The following is a 12,036-nucleotide window of genomic DNA, read 5'->3' as shown; positions in this document are numbered from 1 at the left end:
CATGGTAAGAGATTCCTACAATTCCAGCCCAGTGTGTAAAGAAACATGCCTAGTTTGATGAATCTTACTGTGGCCAACTGGCCGAGTGGCTTACACACTGGCCTTTAATTATACAATAGTTTTCATGGGGAAAGTGTTAAAACCTGTAGGGGTCATACAGTATCTAAGGCAATAGAAAGCATTCAGACTCAATCCAAGGAACTGGAGCACAGATCCAATTCCTTAGATCAAGAGTATGACCAGTTAGAAAAAATACACATAAATGCAGTATAATGCGAATCTTTATTGACGTTTCACCCAGAGTAGGCAAAACGTAGTCAATAAAGCATCTCATTATACTGCAGTTGTATCTATTTTACCATCATGTCAATATCTTATACCATTTACTGTATCTCCACGGCAAGTTAAGACTAGCAGAAATACATTTTACACGATATACCTGCAACAGGTTTTCGGGGATATTCTGTCCATACAGTCCGACCTGGGATTAGGCTTCCTTGTTGATTGCCTGTTCGTCTAGGCTGTTGCTGTTGGTGGCTCGCTGGGTCACACAACCATGGAAAGGCTAGCTATCTTTTAACAAATAGTGAACCAGTTTCTCCTTGAAAACTTCCACACATAAAAAAAAAGAAAAAATTTAATAATACAAAGAAATAAATGTTATTACCTGCCAGCCTTTGTCAGCTGTGCGATAATATGGATAGTGCTTGGTGATATAAGAGTATATACCGCTTAGTGTTAGCTGTTTGTCCAGGGCTGAAGATATTGCTTGAACAATCAACTGAGCATATGAATATGGAGGCTTTGAATCATCCTGAGGAAAAAAACATAAATGAGGATGCATATGAGATTATAGCCTGACTAAAACTCTTCTATTTATTATAACAAAATCTAGCTTGAACAGGAGATATTTTACATTAAGCATTACAAGTACAGTAATCATTCTTTATGTGAGTTTGCTGCAATACAATGTACCATTTTTATCGGTATTTATGTATGTGACGTGTATGTGCGTATGTGACATGTATGTACATATATAGTAACACATTTATTGTATGCAAGGGATGCAATTTGCAAAACATATCAAAGATTATGTGGAATTAAATGTTGATGTATTAATTGAGCTAGTACAGCTGCCATAGGCCAGTGATGCATCTACTGCACAGAGGCAGGAATACCTATATTAAACAATTATTTACTGCATATAAACCTACACTTTCACAGTTACACAGCCAATTTGCAAGAATAATGTACAAAACATAGCCATCTTTCTTTTTATTTTCTATGCAAACACCTGGTTTTACAGGGTAACTTCTATGTTGTGGACTTCCTGTAATCAAAATACTTGAAAAATAATCAAAATAGACTTAAATTAGTCTGTTATGGTCACTGTTCAACCCGTCCTCCACCATAAATAATTATGGTGTGGTTTCTAACAAAGGAACCTGTATTTAAGCAACAGCAATACATTTGCTGCTACCAGACTCCACCTTCCTTTTTGCATAATACGGTTGAAGGTTAACTAAACATAAATACAGTCTCTCCTCATTTAATGACAGAGTTCCGTTCCTAAGACCACGTCGGTAAATGAACCCATCACTAAGTGGGGAGCACACTATAATTTATAACAATTCTGGTATATTTTTAAATGTTTATACACTAATGTACTGTACAGTGGACCCCCGCATAACGATTACCTCCGAATGCGACCAATTATGTAAGTGTAATTATGTAACTGCGTTTGTACGTGTATGTTTGGGGGTCTGAAATGGACTAATCTACTTCACAATATTCCTTATGGGAACAAATTCGGTCAGTACTGGCACCTGAACATACTTCTGGAGTGAAAAAATATCGTTAACTCTAATATACATTGTTTAGGTATGCATACTGGTCAGAGAGCCCGTCATAAGTCCGAGTCATCAGTAAACGAGTACGTTGCTAAGTGAGGAGAGGCTGTATTGGTTAAAAAATGATCACTTTATTCATGGATAAGAGCTAAACTTGTAATTCGGTGCCTGGGGTACAGCAAGTAATGAAGTTTGATCCAAGAAAGAGTAGCTAATTCCTTTGATCAGGAGCTCTTAACCAGCATCAAGGCACCCTTTCTCTTTGAAAGGGATTATAAAGTAACCAAAGCTAACTTCCAATAACTACAGTAATGTAATATAAACCGACATAGAGACAAATGAAACAACAGATTGGAAGGGCTGTATATTTAAATCTTTAACCGAGATTCTTTTTAAGCAGATGTAAGCTTTGGATTACACTCAAAAAGTATATATGATACTTGTAACCACAACCACAGTACAGTTGTTCTCACAAATTTGTGGACTTCCTTATTTTCAGGTTTCAATTATTCAATATTTTTACTGATGGGCAACCCACAAATAGATTTGTGTAGCATCCATTGCAGACTTGGCAAATGCTGCTTAAATTGTTGCTAGGGACAAGACTCCTAAATTGAAAACTAACAAGATTTTAAAATAACTTAGCTCGATGGCTTTCCCCATGCCCCAATCTCTTCTTAATCTCATCATTCATTTATCAATGTTAATATGTTTAGTGATATGTTATGAGTATGCTCTCTGAAACAGTGATATATTATGGCTACACTGTCTGAAAGTGATATATTACTGAGATATGCTCTCTGAAACAATGATATATTACTGAGATATGCTCTCTTAAACAGCGATACATTACTGAGATATGGTCTCTGAAACAGTAATACATTACTGAGGTATACTCTCTGAAACAGCAATACATTACTGACCTATGCTCTCTTGAAACAAAATGAATCCATACCCAAAACACAGAGCCTCGAGAAATGTATTACCCCACAAAACTGTAGCAACGATTGTATTGCAATACAGAATTCATAGTGATGACTGCACAACAATATTTAATTTGTAGAATGACTGTACAGCAATATTAAACTTAGTCCAGGTTTAGATTCTGAGAAAACTGATGCAGAGTACCGAGTTGCAAAACAAATTTGCTATCTAGAGTAAGTACGGAGTTAACGTGGTGACATACCTTAGCACCGGCTCCAGGAGGACTGTGGGGCTGGTCAGGAGGATGTGGAGAGGTAAAGTAGCCATCATCTGCTATGGATGCCTGGATGCCATTGTGATGGTACTGCTGATTGGATGTTGTTAAACTGACTTGATTTTCTTCATGTGTTGTTGATACTGTTACTGTGGATAAGGAAACTGCTTGCTTTTAAATGACATTCATGTTCACCAACAGAATGTATACACTCCACACTATTCCAATTAGGGGAGAAGATATTATGGTAATAATAAATTATATTAAATACATGGGGGAGGGTTAAACCGGCAAGGGTCATACAAAGCCTGGGGACTGTGAGAAAATCAGGTATAATCCAAGGAAGGGAAGGATAGCTAATTCCTAGGATCTAGAGTCTTTCACCTGAATCAAGAAACCCCCACTGAGGGAGTTAACCCTTTCAGGGTCGAGAGGCCCTCTCCTAAACTCGTTCTCAGGGTCGAAAATTTTTCAAAAAAAAAAAAAAATCTTATGAAATGACAGAGAAACTTTTCCCAATCATAATGACACCAAAAGTATGAAATTTGATGGAAAACTTACGGAATTATGCTCTCGCGAAGTTAGCGGTCTCAACAATGTTTAAGCATCGGCGATTTCGCCCACTTTGAACCCTATTTTCGGCCAATTCCTGTGTACTAGTTGACAAAAATCATATTTATTTCGTTATAAACTCCATTTTTTCTATCGAATGAGTACAAGGAACTACCAATTTGCCAATTTCAACTATCCAATAAAGTGGTTAGAAATTGGCAAGTTTGCCAATTTCACACAAATTTCAGAAGATGCCATTTTCCAAACAGAGTCCAGAATAAACAAGACAGACATTCCTGGCACTAAAATAACAAATTCTCTGTTCATTAGTCATGTCCCCAGGCCCTCTTACATTTCTTTTGCTTTCCACTTTGAATTTTTATTCTCACAAAAAAATAGAAGATTTACTGTTATGCAGACTACTGCATGAGTGTAGAAATGGCATAAATAATATCAGTGCACTTGTGAAAGAATATTAGACTCACCAGTTGACGTGTATTGGACGTTTGGCATGATTTGTTTACTTTTGAACTTTGGTAAAAATCGAACATTTCTGCTACTTTGAGCTCAATTTCAGGTACTTTTCATTGTGAAACCAGTCAAAATCATCTCAATTTCTGTAATATGTCTTCCATTCTATAAAATGAGACCAGGAAAACTAGAATATAACCATCAATACCATACAAAAATACAGTGCAAAGTCACTGTTTTAATCCAAAAACACAAAGTTTTTTTTTCTCATTACGCACTGTGTGCTGCAGGATTTTTTTTATACTGCGCACACTGACCACATAGACCCATTCTTTCATATGTAGGCCTACCAGCTTTCTCTTGCTAGATTTGAAGGTGCTAGAATTCAAGCGTTCTAGTACGTTAATAACCCTGGTGCATAATCCATACTAGTACGTTGGAAACCCTGAAAGGGTTAATAACGAAGCTATAAGAGTTGGGGGGGGGAGCCTTAGATATACCTTTGATGAGTTTCACAAGGCTTTCTACTCCCAGAGCATGGCCATGGGCCAGTAATGGAAGTGAGTGTATAATCATCAGTTTAAGGGCAGCTTATGCTTATTACAAATAAGGTTATAACACACACTTTTAATAGTTGGGATGAACAAAAATGCACAACAGTATAATCAATGCCATAAAATACATAATTTTTGCTTTCTTGATTTCACAAATTTATCATTAAAACTAGTAAAATGAATATTCATTAAATAAATAAATGCTGTTTACTAGAAAAAAAACATTCTTTGTAGGCTGGCATACTTATGAGAGTTCTATTTCTGAAGCCCAACCTGAGTCCAGACTTCATTGTTAACTGTATTTAAACCTTAAACTGTCCAAACGTAGATCTATGTTTTTTTCAACATTTGAAAGTATGTAAAAAAAAATAGATCTTTTTGTTTTGTTTTTTACATTTGAAAACGTGTAAAAAACTTTGATCTACGTTTTTTTTTGTTATACAGTGGACCCCCGGTTTACGATCAGCTCCCAATTATGTAAGTGTATTTATGTAAGTGCGTTTGTATGTGTATGTTTGGGGGTCTGAAATGGACTAATCTAATTCACAGTATTCCTTATGGGAACAAATTCGGTCAGTACTGGCACCTGAACACACTTTTGGAATGAAAAAATATCGTAAACCGGGGGTCCACTGTATTTGAAAATATGTAAAAAACGTAGATCGATCTACTTTTGGAGCACTACGCATGTGAACATAGATCTGTTTGGACAGTTTAAGGGTTAAAGAGGCTGTTGTTGCCAGCTGTCAACAGGACTGCAAAGCCATGACAACCTGACTCATCTAACAATTTTCTCTATACAGTAGGTCCCCCACTTATGACGTTAATGCTTTCTTGAAAATTATTTGTAATGCAAGTATTCAGAACTCAAAACTTATTTTCTCAGAAATGTTATAGTTGGAGATGTGTTCCCAAGCCATAATACATTGGAACCTCGGTACTTGAACTTAATTCGTTCCAGAAGGCTGTTCGAGTCCCGATCTGATTGAGTACCAAACAAATTTTTCCCAAGAAATTTTCTTTTTGGTTGGCTGTTATCACTAATCTTCTTAGGCCCCATGGTGACTTATACAATATAAAAAAAAAACACCAAAAAATGCAAAGAAATATGAAATAGTTTACAGCAAAGTTCTGGCAGGTTGTGTTTGTTTGGTCAAGTGCCGAGCAAACGGTCAACTACCGAGCAATTTTTTTTACTGAACAAAGCGTTTGAATACCGAATTGTTCGAGTAGAGAGCTGTTTGAGTACTGAGGTTACACTGTATTCCATCAAAAATCATTAATATTTTTTTTAACTAAGAATATTTACCCAATATTTTACATTCAATGATATTCCTTTTCAACTGCAAATAATGTAGCATTGAATAATGTTTAATTAATGTGTACAAGTTAGTTAAACATAATAGATACAATATAGTATGCAGTAAAGTATTTACATCGAATATTGATAGTGTCTTGCCCACTGGAAGTGATATTTCCACAGACATAAGAAATCCTGCTATCCAAAATGGCAAGTCTGCATTCAGGCAATTACTGTAATTGGTTCCATTATTGTTAATATTATAATCATGGGGGAGCGCTAAACCCGTAGGATTATACAGAGCATGTGAGGGGGGGGGATGGAAGGTATTCAGACTCAATTCAGGGAACCAGAGCACAGATCCAATTTGCTAGATCAAGAACCCCTGGAGTTTACCTGGAGAGAGTTCCAGGGGTCAACACCCCTGCGGCCCGGTCTGTGACCAGGCCTCCTGGTGGATTAGAGCCTGATCAACTAGGCTGTTACTGTTGGCTGCACGCAATCCAACGTACGAGCCACAGCCCGGCTGGTCAGGTACCGACTTTAGGTGCTTGTCCAGTGCCTGCTTGAAGACAGCCAGGGGTCTATTGGTAATCCCCCTTATGTATGCATCAAGGAACCTACCTTGAGGGGTAATTGGTTCCAAATTGTCAGTATCAAAATGCAGATCTTCATAAATCAGGGACCTAATGTATAGTACAATATACTTTCTTAATTTTCTGCACTACAACTAATGTATTTCTGTATTTTTAGCTGCAAAGTTAATATGGTACTAAGTGAAGAAATTATTATTCCAAAATACAGTATTGTACTGTAATTTATTTATTTAAAATGAAATTTAAAGTTCAACAGCCATCTATACAATACCTTCCTTTTTTAAAATTGGTCAAATAATACCTATTACTCATGGTAACAAACCTAATGTGTTCACTTACAACCAAAAAGACTCAGGTTCAAACCTGGGTGGGGCAAGACTAATAAGTCTAACATCTACTGCCCATGACCTATTAGTAGTAAATACTGTACCTAGGAGTTGGATGACGGGTGTGTGCCACACACTAATGAAGGTCTCAACAACATCGGTGGAAATAAATCACAAAGCTAAACTTTCTTGAGTTATTCTAATTTATTATTCTGAGCTTAATAGTCAAAGTCAATTCCACATTATTCTTCTAGTGCCAATTAAATACTATACCATAATACAGAATAATTTGGAATTTTATGCGTCAGATGTTAAAAGCTTCCTTAATAATAACAAAACTAGTTCACATAAACAACCATTTCTGAGACTCAGGCATGCTCTCCTGTGTGCTATAATGTATTCCTCATTTTACAAAAGCCCAACTGTATAAGAATGTTCAGACTACAAGAGTGGTGATACAGAGAGCATTAATTCAACATATTTTGTGGCTTTAATTACCTGTATTCGCTATGTCACCTTTATCTTCCATGGCAGCATAAGCAGCCTGGACCAAGTTCTCTGCATTGACACCTCTTTTTATACCTGCCAGCCCCCCATGGCCTCCCCGTGGGGATGTGGGACAGCTGTTGGCTGCACTGCAAAAACAAAAGCACTTGTTACTGAAACATAACTAATGCTGAATTTCATTTTAAAATACAGCAATACATTACATGAACACATTCTACTTATAAATATTATGTTATAAAAAAACAAACAACAGTAAATGTAGATCCTGCTGGCATACTGCAGACAATAATTGAGAGATCACAGAAGCCTTTATTGGGTCAACATGTTGCTGTATACAGAGTAAATTACAGGTTTGGTATAATATTCATGTGAACTCTTATGACTGTGTGGGTCATTCCGCACAGAGAAAAATGTTATCTCATTAAAAACACTGTACTGCAATGCTTGTGTTTTCTTCACATGGTAAATGTGCATTCTTCTTTGGGTCACTTAACCTTGGTGGGAAACAGTCAAATGTAAAACGAAAAATATGGCAGAGTATAATACTCATCAGAATACAGTAGTCAGGCCCAGCTTATATAGGTTAGGTTCCGAGCTACTGCTGTAAAGTGAAGCATAGCACTCGTGGCACTACCGCTGCTGCTGCTGCTCCTCTTTTTTTTTTTTTAAATGCATATAAAAATATATTAAGTGAGCAATAGATCTAGGCCTAAAAAATATACAGTACACACATTACTTACATTTAAATATTTTCATCCTTAGCTTAGAGTGAGTGGTGAATATATTAATTGTAGGAAGCCTGAATAAATGAAGAAGGGGTATAATTGAAAACCGCTGCATTAGTGAAGCGCTGTAAAGCAGGGCCCTCCAATACAGTGTTAGTAAGTAATTGATAAAAATGCATCTCGTTTATGTCTTGGAGAAGAAACTTTAGATGACAATTTGCTCTGTCCTGGCCCATTATTAGGTCCACTGACTTGATAATGGTCAACCTGATAATGGTTCAGGATGGGGAGAAACATTTAATATTTCCTTTCTAATGTGTTTGGTTATTTGTGAATTGTTTTAAGCCCTTATTCCTGTAATATTATCTCACCAGTTTAGGAAACCTGGTCTGTGACCCGGCAGTAGGGGGATGATGATCCTGGAGCAATTACCAGATCACTATTTTGATGCTCAAGATGGTAATTAAGGTAGTCTTATGAATGTCCACTTTCATTCAGTATTCAAAAATGCGTAACAATGACCAACTTTTCCCATCCACCACCACCATATACATGTCAGGAAGTACTTTTTTTTCAGTCTGGAATGCACCACAGATGTAATGGAGCCAAAGGCTATACACAGCTTCAGGAGTAGATATGATTGTTTCCTGGAGGGCAAAATCAGTTAAACCCTTCAATAAGAGTTGGAAGGAAGGGCCAGGAACTATGAATTAACACATGGAACACAACTAGGTTACTACACTCACTCCAAACATCCACCAAACAACTTCATTAATTTTCTAAAGGCCCAGCCATTATATATTACCACCCACTAATTGATGGAACTTGTCATATCAAATCAAGCCATATCTTATCTCTCAACAAAGGGGTGCTACACAGACAGTGGATGAGGAAGCATGTGCCACAACAAAAAAAAGTTCTATCACCTGATTTTCAAACTCCAATATGTAATACAGTACTGCACTATTAATTAAAGGTATCAATAATATGTCACAAAATTGTGACTGGAATACGTACTTCACTAACAATCTCCACTCTAAGAGATGCAATATCTTCTAGCCATTTGGGGCCATTCTTGAACATTATCAAGTCATCGACCGATTTAAGAAAAACAGTAGCACTGGAATAAATGTTAAGTTTTCAAAAGGAAACTGAATCAGTATCTCTAGAAAGTGCCTGATCTGCCAGGTTGTGATAGCGGGCCACTAGCACCAGTCTCGTGTGTGTGTGTGTGTGTACTCGCCTAATTGTACTCATCTAATTGTGGTTGCAGGGGTCGAGTGTACTCGCCTAGTTGTGGTTGCAGGAGTTGAGTATACTCGCCTAGATGTGGTTGCAGGGGTCGAATCACAGCTCCTGGCCCCGCCTCTACACTGCTCGCTACTAGGTCACTTCCTGCTCCATGAGCTTATCATACCTCTTCTTAAAGCTGTGTATGGATCCTGCCCCCACTACATCGCTTCCCAGACTCTGTGACTGAAGAAATACTTCCAAACATCCCTGTGATTGTCTGAGTCTTCTATCATGTGGGAGTTCGACACGTGGATTAGGTAAAGAAATACTCACGTAGGCTGGTAGTACGTATAATTACAGATAATGTGTGTAACGCCCTTACAGCCGTACCTATCTCTCTGCTCTCTTAACACTGACTGACTGGCCACCCACAGTACCCATATGTGAGAGGGTCTTTGAATAATGCCAGGTCAGCGCAATATGGGTTCAGACAGTGACTCAGGCAGAGACGGTTGGTCGTTGAGTCAACGGTACACTGGTTACTGGTAACTGGTTACTACTACTGAGAGCTCGGCGACGCAGGCAGAGACGGTTGGTCATTGAGTCAACGGTACACTGGTTACTGGTAACTGGTTACTACTACTGAGACTTCAACCTCCAACTGTGACCCCTTGTTGTATCCCATATCTGGAACATCCTGTCTCTGTCCACCTTGTCGATTCCTATCAGTATTTTATATGTCTTTATCACATCCCCCCTAACTCTCCTGTGTTGTCACATCGATTTCCCTTAACCTTTCCTCGTAGGACATGCCCTTTAAATTCAGGACTAGTTTGGCTAGACGTGGGTTCCAAACTGTGCTACATACTCCAATATTGGGCTAACGTACACGGTGTACAGAGCCCTGAACGATACCTTACAGAGATGTCGGAATGTTAGTCTTAGGTTTGCTAGGCGCCCATATGCTACAGCAGCTATTTGGTTGATGTGCACCAGATGTGCCTGGTGTTATACTCACCCCAAGATCCTTTTCCCGAGTGAGGTTTAGAGAGAGAGAGAGAGAGAGAGAGAGAGAGAGTGAGAGAGAGTGAGAGTGAGTGAGAGTGAGTGAGAGTGAGAGTGAGTGAGAGTGAGAGTGAGAGTGAGAGTGAGTGAGAGTGAGAGTGAGTGAGTGAGAGTGAGTGAGAGTGAGTGAGAGAGAGTGAGAGTGAGAGAGAGTGAGAGAGAGTGAGAGAGAGTGAGAGAGAGTGAGAGTGAGAGAGAGTGAGAGTGAGAGAGAGTGAGAGAGAGTGAGAGAGAGTGAGAGAGTGAGAGAGTGAGAGTGAGAGTGAGAGTGAGAGTGAGAGAGTGAGAGTGAGTGTGTGTGTGTGTGTGTGTGTGTGTGTGTGTGTGTGTGTGTGTGTGTGTGTGTGTGTGTGTGTGTGTGTGTGTGTGTGTGTGTGTGTGTACTCACCTAGTTGTACTCACCTAGTTGAGGTTGCGGGGGTCAAGTCCGAGCTCCTGGCCCAGCCTCTTCACTGATCGCTACTAGGTCACTCTCCCTGAGCCGTGAGCTTTATCATACCTCTGCTTAAAGCTATGTATGGATCCTGCCTCCACTACATCGCTTCCCAAGCTATTCCACTTACTGACTACTCTGTGGCTGAAGAAATACTTCCTAACATCCCTGTGATTCATCTGTGTCTTCAGCTTCCAACTGTGTCCCCTTGTTACTGTGTCCAATCTCTGGAACATCCTGTCTTTGTCCACCTTGTCAATTCCTCTCAGTATTTTGTATGTCGTTATCATGTCCCCCCTATCTCTCCTGTCCTCCAGTGTCGTCAGGTTGATTTCCCTTAACCTCTCCTCGTAGGACATACCTCTTAGCTCTGGGACTAGTCTTGTTGCAAACCTTTGCACTTTCTCTAGTTTCTTCACGTGCTTGGCTAGGTGTGGGTTCCAAACTGGTGCCGCATACTCCAATATGGGCCTAACATACACGGTGTACAGGGTCCTGAATGATTCCTTATTAAGATGTCGGAATGCTGTTCTGAGGTTTGCTAGGCGCCCATATGCTGCAGCAGTTATTTGGTTGATGTGCGCTTCAGGAGATGTGCCTGGTGTTATACTCACCCCAAGATCTTTTTCCTTGAGTGTGTGTGTGTGTGTGTGTGTGTGTGTACTCACCTAATTGTGGTTGCAAGGGTCGAGACTCAGCTCCTGGCCCTGCCTCTTCACTGATCGCTACTAGGTCCTCTCCCTCTCTGCTTCCTGAGCTTTGTCATACCTATTCTTAAAACTATGTAAGGTTCCTGCCTCCACTACACTTGCTAGGCTATTCCACTTCCTGACGACTCTATGACCGAAGAAATACTACCTAACGTCCCTTTGACTCGTCTGAGTCTTCAGCTTCCAGTTGTGACCCCTTGTCCCTGTGTCCCCTCTCTGGAACATCCTATCTCTGTCCACCTTGTCTATTCCCCGCAGTATCTTGTATGTCGTTATCATGTCTCCCCTGACCCTTCTGTCCTCCAGTGTCGTCAGTCCAATTTCCCTCAACCTTTCCTCGTACGACATTCCCTTGAGCTCTGGGACTAACCTTGTTGCAAACCTTTGTACTTTCTCTAACTTCTTGATGTGCTTGACCAGGTGTGGGTTCCAGACTGGTGCTGCATACTCCAGTATGGGCCTAACATACACAGTGTACAGTGTCTTGTACAGTGTCTAGTATCGGGCCCTTACTCA

General features: G+C 39.5%; 1 protein-coding gene across 5 annotated transcripts in view; it reads right to left on the bottom strand.

The window, feature by feature from the left end:
• LOC138852546 (forkhead box protein K2-like) overlaps positions 1-12,036 on the bottom strand; it is a 120,902-nt gene that overhangs the window by 36,892 nt on the left and 71,974 nt on the right. For 2 of the 5 annotated variants that reach the window (XM_070083906.1, XM_070083905.1), the window contains exons 3-5: positions 7,346-7,482; positions 3,037-3,212; positions 668-814 (exon numbers count right to left, since the gene is read on the bottom strand). In XM_070083906.1, the coding sequence (XP_069940007.1) occupies positions 668-814; positions 3,037-3,212; positions 7,346-7,482 (460 nt within the window). The remainder of the gene's footprint in view (positions 1-667; positions 815-3,036; positions 3,213-7,345; positions 7,483-12,036) is intronic. The other 3 variants (XM_070083908.1, XM_070083907.1, XM_070083909.1) reach the window with 3 other exon arrangements.

Source organism: Cherax quadricarinatus, chromosome 11 (genome assembly GCF_038502225.1).
Source record: "Cherax quadricarinatus isolate ZL_2023a chromosome 11, ASM3850222v1, whole genome shotgun sequence".
Classification (NCBI taxonomy): Eukaryota; Metazoa; Arthropoda; class Malacostraca; order Decapoda; family Parastacidae; genus Cherax; species Cherax quadricarinatus.
Note: the sequence above shows the minus strand (reverse complement) of the source record. Positions and strands in the feature narration are given on the sequence as shown.